Raw genomic sequence first — 24,407 nt, forward strand, 5'->3', positions numbered from 1 at the left:
TTTTCTTTCTCCCAATTTTAAGTGCTTGCAATAGACTGGTAGTTCTGGAAGCAGTTTATCATGGGAGTATATTGATTTTTGTGGGGTACTTAAATGAGTATTGGTAGAACAGCAAACTGATGACTGTATTTTATACAGGTTTGGGGTATCCAGCTAAGGAAAAATGCTAGATTTTGTTGCTCTGACAGGTGTCTAGAGCACAGAAATTTCCCAACTGATTCTTTGTTATTTCAGAAGCGGCAGAGAAATCCCATTTTCATCTTGCAGAAAAAGACAAAGCTCAGGTTGTATGTAAAACAGCTGGGGGATGTGCAGGCTTTACTTACATTGCTGTGTGTTGTCAGTATCAATAAAATCAATTGCTTGTGACTTTAGACATCTCTTTGGAAAATCTTTGTCTGAAGGAGAAAAAGGAATTGAAAATAAATTGCTGACTAGAATGTCTATATTGCTAGGCTGTCTTTATCAAGCATGATACCCTGTTTTTCACAGGGGAACTATTGCATTATTTTAAAATCTGATTGTAGATCAGTGTCTGATAGTTTGCGTGTGGAATGGATTTAAAAAAAAAAACAACAAAACACTAGTATGCTTAGTAGGAAAACAAAATTGCCCAACTTTTGTGATTGTCCTTTAACATAAATAGTCTAGCCTGTTGACTGACTGTAGAAGTACTTACTAATTAAAACACTTGCTTAATCTGGTGGGTCAAATAGTCCTGAGCATGTTTTAAGCACTCATTTTTCTTACATTGGTAAGTAGTCAGTTGCATCTTCAATGAAAGTGACTATATGTGTTATATTAAGTATGTCATGTGGTTGTTTTATACAGAAAATTAGTGCTTCAGTGTAATATGAACAATGATACTGAAACAGTATAAATTCTAACTTGTAGTCAGACAATGATGAAATTTTAATCATATCAAACTCAGAAAAGCTCCCAAGCAAGTTGAGAAGAGCAATACACTATGTACCAGCTTTAGTGTCAAGACCTGGAGGTGAGGGAGAGTGTGTGCATGCCTGTCTCTCAAGTGCAAGAGTATTGTGATGGCCTTTGACATGGTGTTTGCAAAAAGATGACCATGTAGGGAAGTGACGGAGCACTTCATACTAGGATACATATCTGGGTATGGAATTCTAGGCAAAGTGCCAATGACATTTGTGTGTCCAGGCGAATATCTCTCAACCGAGTGGTATAACTAACCAGGTGATAGGTTTCTCCCCTGTGTTGATATCTAATTTTAAAGAACTTTCTAAAGGTCTTCTATTACAGAACAGTTAATGCTATAACAGCTTTCTTAATTTGATGTGGTTACATTGGGGTCTGATGCAGAGAGAACTTGCTGTAGGAATTGGTGGATTGGTATTTCAATTCATGCAGAAGTATACATTTTTATATTTGCTTCTTTACACCGCAAGAGTTCTCTGAGAATAAGTAGCATTGAACCATTTCCAAAATCATTTGGTCTGTCTTGTAGTTTTGAAGCCTTTAAAGGTAACCTGTGCAGTTAAACATAACCAAAAGACAATACAATAATGGCTAATAGATTACTCTTTATTTTGGCTCCTTAGGCTGTTCCATGGAGCTTGACTGTGTTCATTACATAGACAACTATGCCTCTTGGCCTTCTAAAATAAAGCTATGTGAAGATACTTCCTTTAATTGTTCTGTCAACTGGGGAGATGGATGCTGGGGTATTGAAGTAATAGGGGGAAACTGTAGGTCTGCATTGTCACTGTGCAGTAAATGTGGAGTACCTTGAAATAGATTAGGCCATCTATCTCTTGAGGGGCACTGTCTTATGCTTATCTTGGGAATCAGTGTGCACGCAGGCACTGTGGAGCACTTGATGAGCAATTACTGGTTATTATGCCTGGCAGCTAACATTCGACATAAATGCCACGCTATAATTTTGCAGGTGTACCAGCAGACAGTTGATGGTTTGAATGCTTGGAGACTATGCAGACATGAATTGCTTAACTGTATATGTTCAGAAACTTTTCTTCCACATCTGCCTCAGCAGAGCCAGTGGAAAAGATACTGTATAATCATCAGGAAATCTGTGGGATGGAGTTGGAGTTTAGGGGTTTGGGATATATGCCTTAAATTGGCTTGCAGAGCTCTAGGGGGCATAGTTCTCAGAACTGTAGTGTTTGAGGGTTACTAAGCTACGCTGTTTGTTTCTTAGAATTGATGAACTGAAAAAAAAAAGTTCAGATGCTGTCCTCAAATGGCTTCTCTGTGTGCCTGTCTTAAATGGATTACCACTCTGCTCTAAAACCTTAAGTTTATTGGAGGATGCACTCTAAATTGGTAACTAGCAGCTGCCTTAATAGATTAAAGATGCCCTTTGATGTTTTGAGTGTTTGCCTTGGTTAAAGTAATATTTTAAAGAGAAACTTAAAACAGCAGGGCTTTAGTTCTTAAAATTTTATATGAAGCCCAGTCTGACAAGTTGGGATAAACTGGTTGCAAATTGCTTAATTATAAAAGAAGCACAGTAATGAATTTTGTTCTCTTTTTTGCATTATCCTGTCTAAAGTGTTCTGGCTTAGATGGTGTATCTAATTAGATTTCTGTGATTTAATAAATGGATGTTCACTAGTCGTAATTTGTAAGTGACCAAGCTGGAGTCATAGTAGTCCCTTTTTCCCTGAAATGCTGAATAGTGGTTTCTGTCATCTACTGTTACATCTGTAAGTACTCAACAGCTTAAAAATACACAGACTTCCCAGAAATTGATGCTTATTTAATTGGTGGATATGCTTGAATACTCACTTTTAAGTTTATACCTGGCAGAAAGTATGCAAGTGTTGCTTTCCAAGGCTTTTAATTCCAACTGCAGAATATTTCAAGATACTTTCTAAAGCATAAATACTTTATAATTAAGGGAAGGTGAATTTTGGCATTAAAGTTGGGAAGGAATATTCTTGAACTGAATTACGTCAGACTCCAATGTGGTTATGAAGGAGCTACAGGTTATCCGTGTAGTATGAACAGCAGACATTGATTTTTGCAGAATTTATTCTAAAGCAACTTGCTCTCTGCATTTAACTTTTTTAATGACTAGAATTGATCTTCAGTGCTAAAGATACAGGTTTATTTTCTGTGGAGAAGTAGTTGGAACGGGTGAGGGTGGCATACCAAACAGCTACAACACAATGGAGTGAGAGTTCAGTCCAAAGTGTTGACCTTCTGGTGACTGTCCTAAAAGCATACTGCTGAAAGCAGCTCTTGATATGGGGGGAAAAATCAACTGTAGGTATTTCTTCTTGCCTAGTGCAAGTTGTTGGGTTTGCTTTGTAAAAATGAAGCACCAGCTGTTTTGCTTTTTCCATAAAGTACTGCTTTTGCACCAGAAAAAAAACACACACAGAAATAAAAACAGAGGTTAATAAATACATATATGCACAGTACATAAATCTGTGGGCTGTGGTGAACATTTTGGCTGTCGGACTCTTCTAACACATCAGAGGCAGTTCTGAGATAAGAGTGCAGTCCAAACTTCACTCGGTACTCCACTGACATCATTACCACGTTGGTGGTTATGCATGAGGTTCAACTCAGGGCACAGCCTAAACCTGTGTCACTCACTGCACGCATTTGTAAGTTTAACAGACTACTCTCTTGTTTTTTCCTGTTTCTTACAGCAGTTTCCTCTGGAGTTGCTGAAATGTTAGTGAAAAACAGTGACTGTAATTCTATTTTAATTGTTGGTATTCGTAGTATATCTGGTGTTCTATATTCTGAATAGAACTGATACTGCAGTGGGGTTTTAATACAAGTAGTACTGAACAAAATACTTGATCATCAAGATAATGTTCTGCTAATACTGTAATCACCCTTGCAAAGCAAGCCTTTCCTTTTTTAAGACTAAGGAAAACTTGCCCTTTGGTGCTGTGCTGCACTTCCAGAATGCTTACTGGTTGTTCTTGGATTGCCCAAATGCAGTCAGATTTGGAAATGGGATTTCAGCTTTGGTGGGGAAATGTCACCTGCTGCTCTACCTGATCTGGCAAAAGTGGAAGCTTAATGTAACGGTTTCTTCTTTCTGCTATTAGATATTTTAATAGGCTGATCACAAGAGTTTCCATCTAGAAGGTGGTGTTATAAATAAATCCACTGATTAAAAGCTGAAGCTAGACCAAGTCAGATTAGAAAAAAGTGCAGACTTACAGGCTGGGTATCACGTTGGCACAACTTACTAAATGTTCTGGTGCCCTCTTCAGAAAGACTGACATTCAAATATGATTTTCCAAAATGGAAGCATTAGAATAGGAATGATTTGTCTTATGTATTGCTCAATACACTATATACTTCTAAATAAAAACCTTAGTTCTGGCTTTGAAATATTTTGCTCCCAGAAAGCTGAGTTTTTTCCTGTTTTTTCCTGTCTCCTTGGTTGTCATTTATGAGAATGCAACATGAATAACTTATGTATGATGTTTTTCTTCTACCTCTAACAGCTCTTAGGTTTGGATATTTAGACCTCTGCATGCACTGTGCAGTAAGCTCCAAGGATAACTTCTGTCTGTCCAGAATGGAGAACAGCATGTGGTAGAGAGGGCTGTTTTGTGAATGCTCTCTAATCTGTAGCATGTGTCATCAATGCAAAAAATTGACTCAGAATATGTTGTTTTGCTGTCTTGGCAGTAAAACCAAATGCTGTTTTACTAGTATGGTTAAAACTGAAGGGACCACTATTTTAGTCTACATCTTCTTGAAAAGAAATCCATCCTAACCGTCTTTGGGTGTAAATTCAGGTTTACAGTGTATTTCACAGTCACTCCTCATTTTGATAACTTGATGCTTCTGACCTTGTATGAAAGAGTAGGTGGACTTCTTGTTTTGAAGAGCTTCTGATTTTTCATAGCATTTTTTATTATGCCCTATATAGGAAATGTTAAATTTTATTCCTGTAACAACAGGTTAAATTTGTGGTCAAACACAATAGGAAGACTGGGCTGTATGTGAGAGGAAGACTAGTATGTGAAGAGGGAAGAAGATGAGCTAAGCTGAGTTCGTTAAAGAAGTTTAGTATCAAAATCACGCTGCAACAAATAAACTTCCAGATAGAAGCAGTTCATTATGTTCAGATGTAATTGCAATTGTTACTGTCTGTCCAGCAGAAACAATACTCAGCACTGTCTAGGGTCCCATATTGTGTTACTTAAGCCTGCTCATTTCAGTTCTTAAATCTTGTGGTGGTATCTCTACTGTAGGGATTTTTTGATTGCTTGTTTCAATTACCTCAGTTTCATAGGCAGTTTATTAGTAAATACTCCCCACTGGTATGTATTCTAATTTAGAAGATAAACTCTATTTTTGGGCAAGAGTGGACTTTGAAATAACAGATTCTTTAAGAGGCTAAAGATCTCATTAGGAAAAGTGGCCTAAGTAACTGTACCCATAATAGTATGTAATGTTGGAACAGATAAAGAAAACGGTTGTTAACCCTTAATGTTTTGGCAAAAAAAATAATACTCATCTTTTTTTGATGGCTTTAGGTTTTTTTCCTCTAACTTCATGATTTATAGAACATGTCTCATCACTTCATAGCTTCCTGGGCTGTTGGAACCATAGGCTTCAGCATGCTAAGTGCATTTCTGCTGTAGGAGTCTCCCAGTAACTGTCTCTGTGTTCTGACAGTTCTGAAAATAAATGTTTAGTGTTACTGCTATCTTGGAAAGTGGTAAAGGGATATTGGTTCTCAAGTTAAACATTTTGATAATGAATTGATCGTTCCAGGACATGGTCACAGCGAGGTGTTAGATTAGGACTCAATGCATTCTACGCTTGAAGTCAGTTTGAAGACTTGGATCATTCAGGGTCACTTCCCAAGTCCAGCTGGGCAGCCTGCATGCTGGTTTTTCATTTAGGTTTTTGTTCATGAGGAAGCCCTCTTTAGGGAACTGCAGTCACATCTGCAAATGGCACCTGTTTTACTTGAAGTGTGCTCCTTTGCCAAGTAGGCTTTAAATTGAACACATGTAAATGATTGCACACACAAAGAGTGGAAATTGACCCATAATGCTGCCATGGCACTGGGAGGAGTCAGATAAGTGGGGAGCTTTGAACTCCAGAAGAAAGGCTAGGGGTTGAGGTGTAATCAAGATAACATTGCTAGGTAGTTGTAAGTAGCTGAAAAACTCAGGTATTAATTGTCCATATTTTCAGTGAGGCAATGTGGCTTGTTTAAAATACCTTTAACTTGTATCGCAACTAAATGTGAGTCCAGTTTCTATCAAGGAGAAGAGACTGTAAATCATATGCTACAGTATATACTCACATGCAGTTAAATAAGTGGCTTTCTTTGGCCTCTTCACGTGGACTAGGCTTTTTTTTTTAAGATTTCTTTGTGGGATAAAGCTCAGTATTATAATGCTAAAATGCTATTTTGTGCATGAACAAAAGGATTGTGAGGAAAGCTGTAATGATTTGAACCAAGCCCTGCTAAAACTGTTCCAAGTTTAATTTGTTAAAAATAATTGATGAGAATACTTCTGTAACTGACTTGTGCTTTTAGGCTTAAAGCTATGAGATTATCTAAAGTTAGACTATCTAGACTGTAGCAGCTCTGTATTAAGCAACGCAAATACACATTCTCCTAATTTCTTGTTGTCTTCTAAGTAATGGCTTTGGGTAATACTTGTAGTTGTTCTGTGGTCTAAAATAGTTTATTATCACAAAACAACATGAGATTGATTTGAGTTAAAGTATATGGAAAAAAAGCCTTCTACTTATAGATGAGATCTGCATTAGTGTGCTCACCAAAGAATTTCCTGTCTATCATAGGATAAATTCCTATCTATAGTAAGTTTCACTTATGCTCATTAAAGTGTATTTGAGACCATAAATGCCTTAGTGTTGTAGCTGTTTTTGCAGAGAGCTGCTCAAAATAGTTCTGTAATAGATCCTGATATAAAGTTGTTTTTTTACATATTGGAAATACTTTGAATGTTTTACTCCAGCCTTCTCAAATGGAGATGGTGAGGGAATATAATGCATCTTACCTTAAATTGTTGAGATAAACTTAAAAGCAGCAGTATTGTAACATTAAATGCTTCAGTTCTGATGATAGAGGCAATAATAATAGTGAGTAGCTCTTGTGGCAATATTGTTGCTTGAATATCAATCTACAAGAGCAGGAGTCTCTCCTGGCACATCAAATTTTTAGGAATATTGTGTTTGAGTTTGAACAATTTAGAGCTATTCAGAAGTAGTGCACTGGGAGATGACTCGTGCACTCTTCTGTCCAGTTACTTGAAGGTACTTGTTTACAGCTGCTTTTTGTATTAAGAAGCAATGAAGACTTCAGCATAGTCTTGGCAAATGTGGTAGTGTGTTGGAGTGGGCCGTAGCTCTCCAGCTGCTGTAAGAACTACAAAAATGTGTACGTGGATTGACAGGCATTATGCCCCATCGCACTGAGGCATTAGCCTGTTGTTCAGTGATATCTGAAAACCAGCTGCAATTACATGTCTGCATATGAACGTCCCCACGATGTCAGGAGAGCATATTGAATACTTTTGCCATTTTTGGCTGAGGTCACTGTTCGTCTAATGCTATTTTCTCTTGCTGCTCAAGGGCACGGTGGCTTAAATTAGTTTTCATATGCTATAAAGATACAAAAAGACAATTTGTGGCTATTTATGGGATCCCTTCTTATACACATGCTTATAAAAAGATGGGCAAATCCTCAAGCTAAACTGCTGGTTTTAATGGTGGTTGGGGCTTTTTTGATGTTATAAAAAGTCACGTGCAAATTTACTCAATGTTCAAAGTAGCACTTAATTCTCTTCAGCATTTTGTTCCTTAGCTTTCCTGTCTGAGTGATTGTATGTTCGAAGGCTGTAACACCAGTGCTGACTTTCTCATGGCATTATTTGTTAACGTGCATTATTGCTGTTAGTTGCATAAGCAGTTCCTGCAGGAATTGCAGCTTGTTTTAATTTTACTGCAGGGACACAGTCCATTTACTGAGAAAATCATCTCTTATTAGCTAGTTATTGAAGTATTCTCCCTTGTCTCTATGCATTCTTTTATAATAAAAATGAACTTAACACTTGAATAACTGCATTGCTAAAATCACGTTAGGAATAAACGTGATTATATGCATTTGTTAGAAATGCTGATGTGTGAATGTAGACCCCTCAAACATCAGTCAGAAATGTGGCAAGTTAAGTTGCTTGCATGCAACAATTTATTTGAAGTAGTAACAAAATAGTGAGGCTTAGTTCTTTTACTTTAGTTACAAAAACAGGAAAAGCTCTAGATAAGAGAAAGTAGAAAGATGGAAGAATTAATTGTGGGATGATAAAGATGCAGGAGCAAAACTGGCCATGCAGCTCTGGCAGCTGACTTCATCACTCTGCCATCTTTAGGAGTGTGCTGTTAACTGTTCTACCATCTGCTGCCTTGGTATCTCAAACACTTGATAGAGGAGGTGGTTCTTTATTATTATTATTATTTTCATCCAGTGTTGTGCTCTAGAAAATAGAAATGTATGACAAACACAGCATAGAGTTCTGCCAAAATTTTATGGGGATTTGGACTGTGGTATATTTCATACAGTAGCATTAATGAGAAGTAAAGCTAGTTCATGATCTGAATTTAGCTTTCAATTCTTAAATATCTGGCAGTATTCAAAGGAAAACATTTAAAAGAGCAGATCTGCATAAGCAGTTTCTAAATAAACATGGATAATGTTCTGATCTCTGGAGAACAGAAAACTGACTTTGTGCATAAAGAAAACAACCAGAAAACTGGCCAGGACAGTTTCTGAAAAGGAGACTTGATTCAACTTATAAATAACCAAAATTTGTAGCTATGTATTCTGAAATTGGTTATCTTTCTCCTGAGAATGTTCTCCCTTCGCTGTAATGTAGTCATGTGATTAGAAATACAAAATAGTGATTTTCAAAAATGTTTCTTTGATGGGGTGTAGAGATCTTGAAGACAAACATACAATTTCCAAAGTATATACTGGATACTCATAAAATGAGAGTATTGAGAACCACAAAATATTTAAGAAGCTGTTAATAATCTTAATCACCTAAACATTTACTGGAAAATTCATTTTCCTGGCTGATAAAGCTAATAGTAATTTGGTTAGAAATCTCACCAAAAAACAAATGCTAACTTTGTCTTATTAATTTCTTTGTAGTTGGAGACAAGGTTCCTGCTGATATAAGGATTACATCTATCAAATCTACAACTCTAAGGGTAGACCAGTCAATTCTCACAGGTATGAGTTCTGTGACTTTTGGAGAACTACGCGTACATTTGGAAGTGACTTTTTACTGTTCTAGAATACTATAGACTATTTCCCTATGGATGAGCCAGAAGCTATAGAAGTACAATGTTGCACTTAAGTGCAGTATATTTCAGATCTAGTTACTTAAATTTTAGTGGTTGAATGCGTTAACATTGTCACTTGTGCTCACATTTGTGGGGTGAATATTTTTCTGAGGTTTATAATACCTTTTTGATATTTTTAGTTGAGAAGCACAGGAATCTTGTGAGGAATAATTTCTTTCCTAGTTTATGCATTCTTCTAGGTCTGAACATCCTGTCACTGCTTGAATATGAAAGTATGGAAATCTTGCTAAATGTCTTCTGTAACACCAATTTTCTCTCACAAGAGCTTCTAAAATACAGGCAGCTGTTAAATTGCTGTTACTAAAGCCTTATTTGCTGAAATCCTGTCCATGCACATTCATGTGTTTTCTGATACTAGCTCTCAAGCGCAGGAGCTATATTTAGAGCGCTTGCAGATTAGTTGAAAACAAAACAAAGTAACGGTACTTCTGAATATAGGAAAGAAGCTAGGAATCAACCAAGCATGTTATAAGAGTTTTCTCAGCTGGAACATGAAGATCTATCTGCCTGTTTTGGTAGTATAAATAACAAACGTCAACTAGCTCTGAATTTTGAAACAGTAAATTATTCATCAAAAATTTATTTTTGATCCTTAAATTCGTCTTGAAAAACAGGCTGCAAATTTTCTTAGTACATATCTTGAATAGCACAAGACTGGTCAAGCTTACTTATGTTTAGCATAAGAAAATGTAAGCACTCTGTGTTTGTAAAGCTATCAGAACTGGAAGAAGTAGAAGTAGTCAACTGGAAGCTTGCATAAGGGGAATAATGAATTCCCTGCCATTATTTAAATAACTGAAAATATTTACTTTTTTAAAAGAAAACACTTTTTGAGCCTATTTTAAATTGATGTTTGTCTTCTAATTAGTAAAACAGGACTACAGTCTAAGATGCTCATCAAACCTTTTAAAAGTAGGAAGCTTTGGCTCCCTTGGGCTTACAAAAAGTAGTATGCTTAAGTAGTATGCTTTTAGCATCAGTCACTGAGTTACCACTCTTTTTGAAATATGATGTAGTAATTAACATCTCTTCTTACTGAGAAGAAGCTTTGTATTCCAGTGTGATGTTTATGGAAATTGAGACATTGAAGGTTTTTATGGAAGAGATTTCAGAAGGCTTCCAGCTAAAGGAGTTAACTGACAGATGGCTGCATAGCGTTAAAAAGAGAAAATCAAGGTTTGCCAATAGATGCATAACTGGTAACATGTAATTATTTAAATGAGAATGTAACTCTTCCAATGCATAGAGAACAAACTCATGAATGCATGAGAAGCACAAAACAACACTGAAGTAGAAACTTCCTGGTGAAATAATGAGAGGTCATCCTTGATGCAGTAGATCTTGATAGGTAGTCACACCACTCCTTATTTTAACCTATGTGACCACTTTAATGTCTCTTAAAAGACATGGTTTATGCTTCATTGATTTCTAACTCTATAAAATGTTTACTTAAATCTTACCTTATTTTTATTAAAAGCCAGCTGTTCAGTTCTTTGGTCAGTTGAATTATTTCCTGTTTTACTTAAGCAATTAATTTAAAGAAAGCAGTTTCACACACAGTCTTTTTAGGACTGAAGATTATAACTTTTGATTCCCTACAGGACTCAAGATGATACATGTATAATCTCTTCTTAAGGCTATTATCTTCATTTTAGGTGAATCTGTCTCTGTTATTAAGCACACTGACCCTGTACCTGATCCTCGTGCTGTAAACCAAGACAAAAAGAACATGCTATTTTCTGTAAGTTGTTTTGAAAGTTTTAAAACATACAAAACAATACAGATAAGCTGATAAACGAAAGTGAGGAGAATTTAAAGCCTGAATCTAAAGGCCATATGACTTTGCTATATTCTCTGTGCCATATGTATGTAGTCTCCATGTGCATCAAATGGAATGAAATAAAAGTTAGAAGTAACTTTTAATGAAAGCTGTCCTTAGGGAAGATGCTTGTTGAAACCAGTTTATGTGAGGAAATTCATTTTTGTCCTTTACAAGAAAGTTTTGAAGGTTGGAGCACGTGCACTTTTAAAGTGCGCCTAAATGACTGCTCTTTCTAAAGTAATTGTTCTCAAGACTGATAAGAATGTGTACCTGAATTGTGCTATTGTGTTGCTAAAACTGAGAACTAGCTTGATAAAACAGAAATACGGAGTTGATTTGAAATTTGTTTCATGGAAGTGTTGAATGCCTTTCAGACACTGAAATAACTCTTACTGTTGGTGAACTCCCTGTAGAAAACCTAACTTCTTGCTCACGTTAAACATGTTCACACAATCCCACAGAACATGTCTATTACTCACAGTAAATAACATAATTAGGATTGGTTCTTGCCAGGCTAAAACAAAAGAAACCCACTTGAGATGTCTGTAGACATAGGTACTGAATGTATAGCAGCTGGGTTTGATTTTGATGTTTATAGTACACCAGTATGGGTTCATATTGGGCCTAAATTGTAAATGTAAATTATTCTGTGCTAGGACATTCTCTTGCATATATTGGGGGAATGTCATTCTTCCTCTCTTCTCCCTCTTCCATATCCTAACTCAAACATGTTCTCTAGTCTGGCCTTGTATAAGTGTGTGTTGTTTTTTGTTTTCTTTATTAAAGGAAACTGTTTACAGTTTGAATGCAAGTTGTTTTCTCTTCCCTTTATGTACATTAGGGTACTAACATTGCTGCTGGTAAAGCTATGGGAGTGGTTATTGCAACAGGAGTAAACACTGAAATTGGCAAAATTCGTGATGAGATGGTGGCTACTGAACAAGAGAGAACCCCTCTCCAACAGAAGCTGGATGAGTTTGGAGAGCAGCTGTCTAAAGTCATCTCACTTATCTGCATCGCTGTTTGGATAATAAACATTGGTCACTTCAATGATCCGGTTCATGGTGGCTCCTGGATTCGAGGTGCTATCTATTACTTTAAAATTGCTGTTGCTCTTGCTGTTGCTGCTATTCCCGAGGGTCTGCCTGCTGTCATTACCACCTGCTTGGCTCTTGGAACCCGCCGAATGGCCAAGAAGAATGCTATTGTTAGAAGTCTTCCCTCCGTAGAAACCTTGGGGTGCACCTCAGTTATTTGTTCTGACAAGACTGGTACCCTGACCACGAATCAGATGTCAGTCTGCAGGGTATGTTGAATTGGCTTGCTCTGTTTTTCTTTCTCTCCTCAGCCATTCAGTTTGAATAGTCAGCGTTGTTTGAATTCTTTTGATCAGGATTTTTTTGTTTCTCATATCATGAAAATCTTGCTTTATTTTCCCAAGATAAACTTCTACTTTTAATTCAGTTTGCCAGTGTGTAGTGTTTAAAGGCTTTTATCTCTTCCCTTATTTAGTCATGGCCAAAAATAGCTGTACCCGCATTTGATGGAAGGAAAGGTTGTTTGAAAGCAGCTTCCTATGGGCATTCTGCAAGCATGTCAGAATACTGGTGATTAGTTAGTATGATTTGTCCAGTTTCAGAAAGTGGTAGGATGTGTAGAAGTATAAAAACATTCACTTCGTAGGAAGATTACGATGGTGGAGAAGCTTAGCAATGAGAAAAAGGTAGAAGGTTTACTAGCAGTAGCTTGGATGGTCTGAGTTATCTTCTCTACTGTTTCCACCTTTTTTTGGTCATCGTTGCTAGCTGCTGTTGCTCTGATGTAGATCCCTGTATTGGTTTCAATGTGCATGACTAATCTGGCAACTTGAGGTGCTGTTGACCCTGTCAGCTGCATTGCCAGGGTCCTCTTCAACGTATGGTGCGCTTTTATGTAAGCATAAGTGATGTGTGCACCTCCCTTTCTGCTAGCATTCATTCTTGTGCTGATTGAGATTTTTATAGCTAGTCACCTAATACAACACATGTTGTGTTGCCAGTTTTCCGTGCTTCCCATGTACTTGATATTCTGAGTAGGAATTTTATGGAGAAAACACTAAGTTCTTTTCACAATTGTAAATGTTCAGCAGCATAGCAAATTTATGATATCAAATGTTTGTTCAGTCATTACATCGGGTTAGAATTCCAAATGTGTAAATGTTGCGCACTACAGACTGGTATTTTTGGCAGAAGTTTTTAAGTCTTAACCACTTTATTCTCATGTGATTGATTTTTCTTTTTAATCGGTGGTTGACTTATTCTACATGCTTCAGTATTGTAGTATTTATACCTAAGAGACACAAAGCAGCTGCTCATCAGTATTCCAGAGGAGGTTACTTGCAGTAGAGTTGCATAACTGCCCTAGTCTTTGCAGAGATTTTTCATCACCAAATGCAAGCTGCCAAAAATGAAGATGCCAAAAGCAGAAGGCTTCATGGTTAACTCATTTAAGAACCTTCAGATGTATTTACGTAAAAACCCAAATGCTCTACTCCTTGGATTCAGAGGGCTAAATATTCTACATCTCTAGCAGTACAACTTACCAGGTCAGGCAGCTACAGAAAAACCTTAATTGCTTGACTTTGCGAAGCACAGCAAAATCCTAATATCTGTAACCAGTATGTGTATTCAGCTTCACTTGAAGCAGAGAGATTATCTAGCTTTTTAAGAAGCATTTTTACAATAGTAATTCCCTTTTGCAGTTAACAGTTTTCGTAATGTTAAGTAGTAATTCCTGAGTGTCCAAAGGAAATGTTTCCTAAATATTTCAGTCAAAAGCAACACTTCTTTAGGAGAAGATTTGAAGTCTTGTTTTAATGTCCTCCTGTCCTGTTATCTCAGACAAGAACACGTTTACTCTGTTTTATGATGTTTATCTGCTTGTTTAGCTTTTTAGTTTTTTAAAATTACTTTGAAGATTACAGGGACTTGAGACATTGCAGACCTAAATATTAGGCTGTATTTTGTGAATGCTTGCCTAAAACATAAGGCAGCAGAGTGAGGGGAAATGAAGATATTAAAATGAGGTATAGCAAAATGGCTCATAGTAACCAACTTCTAAGAAGTTGTATTAAAATACATTATCAATCAATGAGAACTTTCTCCTCTACTACCAGCTAGTCCTGGTAGAGTATGACAACTTGAGGTGCCACGTTTTTATCTCCACTTTCACTGATTTGAATCTGCTTGCAGCTCTCCTAGAATGAAAACGGAAACAAAGGACAGATGAACGGATGCATGTGTCTTAGAGCACAAATGCATCCTTCAAATTAGTGTATTCATTTGAAAATAACTTCAGTCTGTGCTGTAGGGACACTTGAGCTGTCTGAATGGTTCTAATCAACCAGTGTAGACTGATTGTAGATTAAGTCATTGCGAATGACTTAGAGAAACAGGATAGGAAATGCTTTGACTGATTTTAAGGGGAACTTGTAGTCTGCCTCTTGCCTCAAACCTTACCTGCTGCATAGAAAAGCTTCTGTTATTTGTAGATGCTTTGTATTTTTGCTTTGGTAAGAATTATCAGTGTACAAGCTGTCCTGTGCTGCTTTTGATTGGAACTGCTACTTCAAGCGTACACAGGAGAATTAATTTGAGTCTGAAGCCAAGGAAGAACTTAGGCACAGTCAGGATTGGGAGCTAGTCTAGTCCTAATAGCTGAAGTTAAGTGTACGCTCTATAGGACTTTTTTCATCTCTTTGATCTACTTGTGCCACAATTGAGTTTTCAAATAAGATCTGAACTGAAATGCTGTGTTCTGTACTTCATGCTTCAGTACAAGGAGCTGTTCAAACATGTATGGGAGTGAAGTTCAAAGTATTGTCTGGTTTTGTCTAGTTTGTTTACTGAACATGGACTTGCTTCTTGTACCTGCATACTTAAGGTTTAAATCTCATGCATTAATTACTTTTCAAAGGCACTTCTAACACTTCTAACTCTAATTTCAGATGTTTGTCCTGGACAGAGTAGATGGAGATAACTGTTCTCTGAATGAATTTACTGTAACTGGTTCAACATATGCTCCAATGGGAGAAGTGTAAGTGTTAAATATTTGTCTATTTACTCACTGACTGTTACTGTAGACTTGCAAAGTGATGTGTATAATACTCAGTAATTGAAAACTCAACCAGTGAGAGTGTAAACTGCCTCAGAGAAGACTTTGTTAAAGTATCTTATGAATGTGCTGAAGTTTTCTTGAATTTACTGTAAATTCCTCTGTCCTGCCCTCAGCAGTTTGTGGGGCTTGATGCTTCTGTACTTGGGTAGTGTATGTGTTTGTCTCAGCCTGTGGCATCTGAGTTGGTACTAAGCCACTGGCTTTGAAAAGGCATGATCCATTTATGTCTTACTTGAGCAGTTTCAGGTCTCTCCTAGTGGGATAGATGGTTCATCCTGAGAGCGTCTAGAATCTTAGGGTTCTGATTCTAGAGGGAGAGAGCCTCCTTCTATCAGGTTGTTCCTGCTCCTTTTATTTGGCCAGTCTTTCACGTATTTTTATCACTTCAGTTTTACAGAATTAGAATTCTATGTGTAAAGTAGAACTAGATTCAATTATTTTAAACATCTTGACCTTACGGAGTTTCACATACAGGCCTGTGACTTCATGCAGTCTTCACCAATCTCAGTAGCAATTATCCCTCTTTATGGTCTTAACTGCTATCAAAATTAATGTTCTCAGCAGCTGGAAATCTTAATTCCCCAAGTCTCTTTTTGTTTCAAAGCTAATTGCTGTCAAAAGCTTATGCTTCTGTTTCAGCAGACAGAATTAGACAAGGTGACACTCTAGATCCTGAAAAGCATCTAGCTATTATGCTTTTGCTGCTCTCTCAAGAACTAGAGATAAATGAAATAATAAAACTCAGTGAGGTGACAAATGCGAGTATAAGAAGTGTCATCAATGTTAATGTTCTGTTTTTACTTGCTGAAACTGGGGAAATGTGAACAAGTGTGTGAGTAGCACTGCGTTCATGTACATAGCATTTTGTAGTGACTGAAACTTTTCTAGTGACTGATTTCTCAGTTACAAGACTGTGTCCTGAGGCCTGACAAAATGCTCTAAACTGTTTGACAATGTGCATGCTTATTTGCAAAACGAGACCACAAAAGTAACAGTGATTGGTAAGAACTGCAGCAAAAGCTAGTAGACTGCATTTCTTCATTTTTAGCTGATCAAAAAACCTGAAGCTTAAGAAAAAGCTTCACCTAGAACTGACCCCACAACTTTGACTCCATGTGTAGTTGTGTTACTTCAGACGTTGTGATTGCTGATAAGGTACAGGCAGGGGAAAGCTGGTATAACAAGTTAGGGATATTCAAATATGCTGGTTGTCTGCAGGTTCAGGACAGGTGAAAGCAGGATGTACCAGCTGTGACAGATGATGGGACAAACTGAGAGCTGCCGAGAACTTTAAAGAGTTAAGGGCTTAGAGCTGCTAAATTTTGCTTATGACTGTAGGATTATATGCAAAATGGAACTTTAAAGCATACTTATTTTTAAGATGTGTTTTGTTCATACGCTATTATGCAACGCTGGATTTCTTTTGCAGTACTACAAGAGGCTGAACAAAAAGCTTACATAATCAGACGTCATAGGCAGTGTTAAGCATTCTTATGGAGCAGTGATCCATTTCTTTCTATCAGACATTTTTCTCCTTGAGGGCTTTAATAAGAGATGGTACAAGAGAATTGTCTTGCTGATTCTGGTAAAAATAACAGCATTGAGCACTTTTTATGGTTCCTTTATGTTTACTCTAGAAGTGTGCTGATTCTACAGAAACTGAGTTCATTTATTATCTATTTCTAAATGTGGAAGCAAAGAAGTTCCTTTTATTTGTGATGCCTGAAGGGTATATTACTTCGGGAAAATGTACCTTTGCTTTCCTAAAGAGCTCAGATATTCATCATTAAGTATATATAAATACAAAAGAGTATTTTTTTTTTTGCTAGTGGAATTTGTGTTGTGAAATGACCTAGCTTTTTATTGGTTTAGGAGATTCGCCTACAGCACAGATTAATTTTTAAGAAATAACAAAGACCAAATCTACTGCCTGTCCAGTTCATGCATAGCAGTAAATCTGCAGAATGTGCAGTGAGACTAAGGAAGTTAAGCTCCTAATGTGTCCAGCAATATCCTTTTCCTTGGAACTCCCCTCCAAGTCATACATGCTGTAATACTGATTTCAGATTCTTCTTTCACTGAGCTCTTTATTTCTGTTCTGTGTTGCTGTATGACTGTCACTGGAGGAGATAAGGTTCTGTAATTCAGGTAGTAATTTCATCGGTAATGTTGTGCTGTTCATTTGTCTGATCTAAAATTCAGATTTCACCTTTATCAAATTTATATGATAAACTTAAATTTATTTTTATTGTCTAATAACTGCATATCTATTTAAAGGTATCCGGATTCTCTGGTGAACTCTGTAGTTCCAAGTCCTTAATAAGCATTGTATTAAATGGCAATACAGTAGCGGGTTTAAAGAAGGGAATTGTGAAATGCTAATTCTAAATAACTAATGTAAATTTCCCCCTTTTTCATCCTCTGGGAAGGCATAAAGATGACAAACTTATTAAATGTAGCCAGTACGATGGCCTTGTGGAACTTGCAACAATCTGTGCGCTCTGCAATGATTCTTCTTTGGACTACAATGAAGTAAGTACATATCCTGGAAATATCCTGGAACAGAGGGGAGTGTGAGAATGAGGATAAATGTTTGTTCTCATCTGTCTATGTAATACCTTTCAGTGGTAAATCCCCTTCTATTCAAGGAAGAGTATTTAGGTCTTCTTAAGCATTAATTCTGGGAATGACTTGTTTGTTGAACACTGAGGAAACTTAAGCCAGGCAGTAAGTGTAATCTGGAACTTGGAGATCTCTTGCTGTGTAGAATGCACTGCTGCTTTCTTGCTTTGCCTTGCCTCCTTAAGGTTGCTACATCTCAAAATGACTTGACTACATGATAAAATACTGACGTCATTCTCTGCTGGGATTGAGAGGAAAGGCTTGAAATTTTCTACAAATTAAACTCCTCAAAGTTGCTTTTTAAAAATAGTTTTGCTTGTTTCATAAGCCATATTAAGATTTGTTAAGCATTTTTTTTCCATTGCGAAACTTGAACTTTGTCTCCAGTAGGTTCCAGCTGAGGGTTAAAGTAAACTCTTGTGTTTGTTTGCTTTGTGTTAACTAAAGGCTAAGGGAGTATATGAAAAAGTGGGTGAAGCTACAGAAACGGCACTTACCTGTCTGGTTGAAAAGATGAATGTATTTGACACAGACTTGAAAGGACTTTCTCGAATTGAACGTGCAAATGCTTGCAATTCGGTCAGTACTCTTTTATCTGGAATTCACTGGGGAGTAAGTTTTGGTACGTATATTATCTAAAATGCATTGTTACGCTGTTGTCTTAAAAGGTGATAAAACAACTTATGAAGAAAGAATTCACTCTGGAATTCTCAAGAGACAGAAAGTCTATGTCTGTCTATTGTACACCGAACAAACCAAGCCGCACGTCCATGAGTAAGATGTTTGTTAAGGTAGGTTCCATGCTAGAGAAGTGCAGTTATGGAATGGCTGCAAAGACACAGTAACATTAGAAACTGTGGCCAAACTGCTTGGACATGAAGAACTTTGTTAGTGTAAGCAAATGCTGTGTTGGAAAGGAATTTTTTAACTAAGATTTCTTCTTTTTTTGCCTCTGCAAGGGTGCTCCTGAAGGTGTAATTGACAGATGTACGCATGTCCGTGTTGGAAATGCTAAAGTAGCATTGACCCCAGGAATTAAGCAGAAAATAATGTCTGTTATTAGAGAGTGGGGAACTGGTAGAGACACATTGCGTTGCTTGGCTCTGGCAACCCATGACAATCCACCTAGAAAAGAAGAAATGAATCTTGAGGACTCCTCAAACTTCATTAACTACGAGGTAATTTTAGTTAAATGTCCTTTTAACATTTCTTCCTCTCCCAAACTGGGGAATGGTGACTCCTTATGTTTGACCCTTTTCTTGAGGTAGTTAATGCTGAGAATGTCTTACTGGGTGTTTTTGATGTCAGACACAATTAGCCACATCTATGGAGGGAATTATCAGTTTATAGAACAGATTGTATGTAGCTTTGAAGAAATTCAAAGGATACTGTCTGGTAATTCTGTGGTTTCTGGTAACTGTCTACCTTTTTCTTTCACCAGTTAATTTTGGGTTTAAAAGCAAAATGTGCATTTGTTCTTGATGGCTGGTTATACATGCTGTCACTTGGCTAAAAGCAGGAGAAATCAGCTAGAAAGCCACCTACAAGTTATACTGTTTTGCATATATGCATACAGTGCTGAAGGTCATAACAGCATAAACTGTTTCAGAGACTGAAAAACCTTCCCAAAAGTGCATTGTGGTTTCGGCTTCAATGATTTTTAGTTTGATGCTGCTCAACTGCGAAGACCTCTGGGGATTTTATGATGAAACCTCACTACCATTTTGTGCTCTGAGGATCGGGTTTACTTCCCCTCCTCCATACTGTTGTCTGCAAAAAATCTGTCCATGATTATCATCTTAACTACTCTGTAATTTTCCAATGAAATCTGTATTAAGGACTTGGGCTGGGGTGGAGTGTTGGGGGGCGTGATAGCAGTTGGTGAGTTTTGGTTTGCGCACTGTGCTGCTGGCTCTGATCATGAAAAAGAAAAACTTGACTGTAAGCTGAATTTGCAAGGGTAACAATTAGATCACAGATAATGAAATGAACGTATTTGAGGCAAGACTTAAAAATGTAGGATCCCATTTCAGTGTATGCTTGTGCTCTCGGAATTAACTATGTCCTCCCATGTGCCTCTCATGCATGGGGTACCACGTAGCAATGTGATTCCGAAAGCACCAAACACTGCCTCACCTCCTCGTACTTGTCAATATGCGTATAGATGTGTGACATTTTGGTTCTCCCACTCTGAATTAAGTGTCAGACCTAAAGTGCTGTGAAAATTTAGCATAACAAAACAGGTAATCCTTCCAGAATGAAAACAAGCATATCACGCATAATACACTGGCTTTGGCTAAACATCAAGTTGACATAGGCTTCAGTGTCCAGTTGCTCAATATAGAATATTGGGAATGGGAGTAAACACAAAGGTCACTACACTGTGATGTATGTTTAGCATGCAAATAAAAATGATTGTTTTGCTAATGTCAGATGTCTACAGGTTTTTGTGCTAAAACTCAGTGCTGTATTGTTTCAGACCAATTTGACCTTCGTTGGCTGCGTGGGTATGCTGGATCCCCCAAGAATTGAAGTAGCTTCGTCTATAAAGCTGTGTAAACAAGCTGGTATTAGAGTTATTATGATTACTGGTGATAATAAAGGCACAGCAGTAGCTATTTGCCGACGCATTGGTATCTTTGTGGAAGACGAAGATGTGTCTACAAAAGCCTTTACTGGCCGTGAATTTGATGAGCTCTCACTTGCTGCCCAAAGAGATGCTTGCCACCATGCCCGTTGCTTTGCTCGTGTGGAGCCTTCCCACAAGTCTAAAATTGTGGAGTTTCTTCAGTCTTTTGACGAGATTACAGCTATGGTGAGGAATTGAACTTTTTACTTGATTTGAAAGGCAGATACTGTGTTTAAACCTAAATTATGCCCTGTCAGACTGATGCCTTGTTCAGGACTTCAGCTTTTTCCTGAACTCCATCTCATAATAGTTCTGTGCTTAAGTGATTTGATCTAAAATACCAGACGCGATGTGAAATTCTTTTCTTGTCCTATATAAAAGTGTATGCTCTTCTTCAACTTTAAATTCTTGTTTTAGACTGGTGATGGTGTCAATGATGCCCCTGCGTTGAAGAAAGCAGAAATCGGAATTGCTATGGGTTCTGGTACTGCAGTGGCTAAAACTGCTTCTGAAATGGTTTTAGCAGATGATAATTTCTCGACTATCGTAGCTGCTGTGGAAGAAGGACGTGCAATTTATAACAACATGAAGCAGTTCATCCGTTACTTGATCTCTTCCAATGTTGGAGAAGTTGTGTGGTAAGTTTCAGGTGTTTTCTTTGGGCTAGAGTAGTGATGATGGAGTCTATTATTTATTTACTTCCAGTATTTCTCACTAAAACCAGAGAAACAGGTTCCGTTCTCCAGGTAGTAGCTCATTGTGACTGTGTGGAATGAGGTCTGTATACTTCCAGGGTCAGTAGCATTTACTGGAGAACTTTAGCATAGCACAAAAGCTGAGCATTGCATTGCATATAATACTCTAACTCAGTAGGTGGCTAAGATGCTTTAGTTACTTCTGTGTTTGGAATGCTTCTCTGTGGAACTTAATTGTAAAAATTAGAAGACAAAATCTTATAAGATCTGTTATTTCAGATAACATAGCCACAGATCCAATTTAAATGTTTCTGTAACTTAAACCTCAAGTTACAGAAGAAAGTCTCTTACATGTCCTGGGGAGAAATGTTGCCCCAGTGCCACAGAATGTAAGTATTGATCTCCTAACTGTTGCTTACATCAAAGCATACTTTCTCCCTGAGCAGAATATAATACAGCATTTGTCTTGCCCTATTTTTTGTAGACTTTAAAGCATTAAAAACTCTAATGCTGTTTGTGATACGAAATGGATAACTCCGTGTGAGAGAACAGAAAGGATGCTTTAATCTTAAGCATTAAAGAACTTATTTGCGTTCACAAAAATAAGCTTATAATTGGTGGGTTTTCTTATAGTATCTTCTTGACTGCTGCCCTGGGTTTTCCTGAAGCTCTAATTCCTGTCCAACTGTTATGGGTAAACCTTGTGACGGATGGTCTCCCTGCTACTGCTCTGGGCTTTAATCCTCCTGATCTTGATATCATGAATAAGCCACCCCGCAACCCTAAAGAGCCACTGATCAGTGGATGGCTATTCTTCCGTTACCTAGCTATTGGATGTAAGTAGTAAGAGCTTTCTTATTTCTCTTAACTACAGCATGTAGATTTTTTGAGGCCCACTTTGAAATCAGTGTCTAACTTTTGCTCAAGTTCTGAAAACTAGCAATAGATGATCTGTAGAATTGGTATTCTATTTTGAGATTCACTGTTCTGTGTATTTGCAGGCAATGCCATGATAGAATGGTAAAGCAGTAACTTCTTCTTTTCATTGCTAATAACAGAGGCAGAAAGAGTTATAGTTGCATAACATCAGTAAGACATCTACCACTTCATCGGAAACTTTTAATTAGATTCTAGATGTATCTTTTAGATAAATTAGTCTATTTTTTTCAGTACTTGGAGGTTTTGAAGTAGAAGTTCAGGTGTGGCAAGTGAGATCTTCTCTTGCATAAAGTTCACAACACTGAAAAAAGTTTTGTTTTCCTCAAGGTTATGTTGGTGCTGCCACAGTGGGTGCTGCTGCTTGGTGGTTTATTGCTGCTGATGGTGGTCCAAGAGTTACCTTTTATCAGCTGGTACGTGCTCTGTTTAGTTTCTCCGGGGAAAGGGGCACATTCCTTTTATACATTTTTTTTTCTTGAAATGACTGTAGAAAAACAGTAGCTTATTTTTAAAAAGATTTATGTAATGAGATATTCTTTCGGATTTGTTAAAGTAAAACTTATTTTAAAGACTAATCAATTGTGATCAAGCTCAAAGGTGGCATACCTGAGCTGCTAAACAATTCGGGGGACTGAGGGGTGTCCTGTAAATAAAAGACTAACAGAAATTTTTCTGAAGCTGGCAAAAGCTTTTTGTTTTTTTGGTGCTTGTAGTGTCATATTAGACACTTGTCTCTCCTGTAGTGTGGTGCTTGTAGGATTCATATTTGAAGTTTTTTATGATACTACTTACTTCCTAATAGCCTACTTTACATTTTAAAAGTTAACGAGCTCTAGAAATGAGTTCACGTTTTTCTGTTCTAGAGCCATTTTCTGCAGTGCAAAGAGGACAACCCTGACTTCTCTGGTGTCGATTGTGTGGTGTTTGAGTCTCCGTATCCAATGACGATGGCTCTTTCTGTACTTGTCACCATAGAGATGTGCAATGCTCTCAACAGGTTCGTATCTCCACATCAGAAAGCAAAGCTTTTGCGTAGCTTATCCAAAATCCCACCTTCTATGCAGCTTGGTTCAGAGTGTGTGGACAGCTCAACGAATAATGAGTCATACTTCCTTTCCAAATCCTGGCAGTGCAAACAAAATGACTCTCAGATAACAATTGAGATCCCTTATCATAAGGTGTATTTTTAATTCTGTCAGTTCATTCTGGCACTTTACTAAGCATAAGCAACTGACATATTTTCCGTTACTTTTAATCTGAGCTTAATTAATCAGATTATCCTTCCCATGTGATTATCAAGGAGAACTAAAATAAGAATGTTGAAGATATGGAAAATAATTTTTCCTGCCCAAAGGGAGTGTGGGTTTAGCCAATTAATGTTATTATAAATGGAAACCAGTAAGTAGCACAATGTCAAGGGTATTTTCTTCAAATAGCTTAGAGGTCACTTTAAAGTTGGTTTTTAAAATTAAGTGTGCTGTGGTAGTCCTACATAGTGAGGTACTGCTCTACATTTGGTGTTCTGTATCTCAGACTCCTCTGCAGATTGAATCTGGAGTGGATTTAAAGAATAAGCATGAAGAAGGTACAAGTACATGACCTCCTCTATATTTCCAGTCTACAACTGACCTTTGGAGGAAATGGGGAGGGAGAAATAAGGCCCCAGCAGCTGACAGACAGGAGGATTCTGTCTCACACTGTTGTACCCAGCATTCTATTCTCTCTCCACACCTGTGGAGAGGATGTCAGGGTCTTAGCAAAAAAAAAAAGTAGATTAGGTCAGGAATGGGCAGAATGCACAAAAGTTTTCAAAAACAAACGTGAGACTGAACTGTGGTCACTCTGTGAAGCAGTCTTCCAGGGTAATCTAAAGTTGTAACTTACTTAAACCATGCTTTGGTGTCCTTTCCTTCATGACTGGGATAACTGGGGCTTGCCTTGCTGCTCTTTCCAGATCACTTCTGATTTACTGAATTTCCTATTGGTATCTTGTACATACACACACGTACTGTGTTTCTGTTGCAGTCTGTCAGAAAACCAGTCCTTAATGAGGATGCCCCCGTGGGAGAATATCTGGCTGGTGGGCGCTATCTGCTTGTCCATGTCACTCCACTTCCTTATCCTTTACGTGGAACCGCTGCCAGTAAGTGTTCTATATCCCCAT

The 24,407-nt window shown here is 37.5% G+C and overlaps 1 protein-coding gene across 2 annotated transcripts in view; it reads left to right on the plus strand.

Moving 5' to 3' along the window:
- The window catches only part of ATP2A2 (ATPase sarcoplasmic/endoplasmic reticulum Ca2+ transporting 2), a 44,637-nt gene that overhangs the window by 13,937 nt on the left and 6,293 nt on the right, over nt 1–24,407 (plus strand). For both annotated transcript variants that reach the window (XM_082774141.1, XM_082774140.1), the window contains exons 6-19: nt 9,167–9,247; nt 11,037–11,122; nt 12,045–12,509; nt 15,189–15,277; nt 17,788–17,890; nt 18,428–18,559; nt 18,649–18,771; nt 18,940–19,158; nt 20,460–20,795; nt 21,027–21,247; nt 21,938–22,140; nt 22,571–22,656; nt 23,107–23,240; nt 24,269–24,386. In XM_082774141.1, the coding sequence (XP_082630267.1) occupies nt 9,167–9,247; nt 11,037–11,122; nt 12,045–12,509; nt 15,189–15,277; nt 17,788–17,890; nt 18,428–18,559; nt 18,649–18,771; nt 18,940–19,158; nt 20,460–20,795; nt 21,027–21,247; nt 21,938–22,140; nt 22,571–22,656; nt 23,107–23,240; nt 24,269–24,386 (2,396 nt within the window). The remainder of the gene's footprint in view (nt 1–9,166; nt 9,248–11,036; nt 11,123–12,044; nt 12,510–15,188; nt 15,278–17,787; nt 17,891–18,427; nt 18,560–18,648; nt 18,772–18,939; nt 19,159–20,459; nt 20,796–21,026; nt 21,248–21,937; nt 22,141–22,570; nt 22,657–23,106; nt 23,241–24,268; nt 24,387–24,407) is intronic.

This window comes from Aythya marila, assembly GCF_965140915.1.
Source record: "Aythya marila genome assembly, chromosome: 17".
NCBI lineage: Eukaryota > Metazoa > Chordata > Aves > Anseriformes > Anatidae > Aythya > Aythya marila.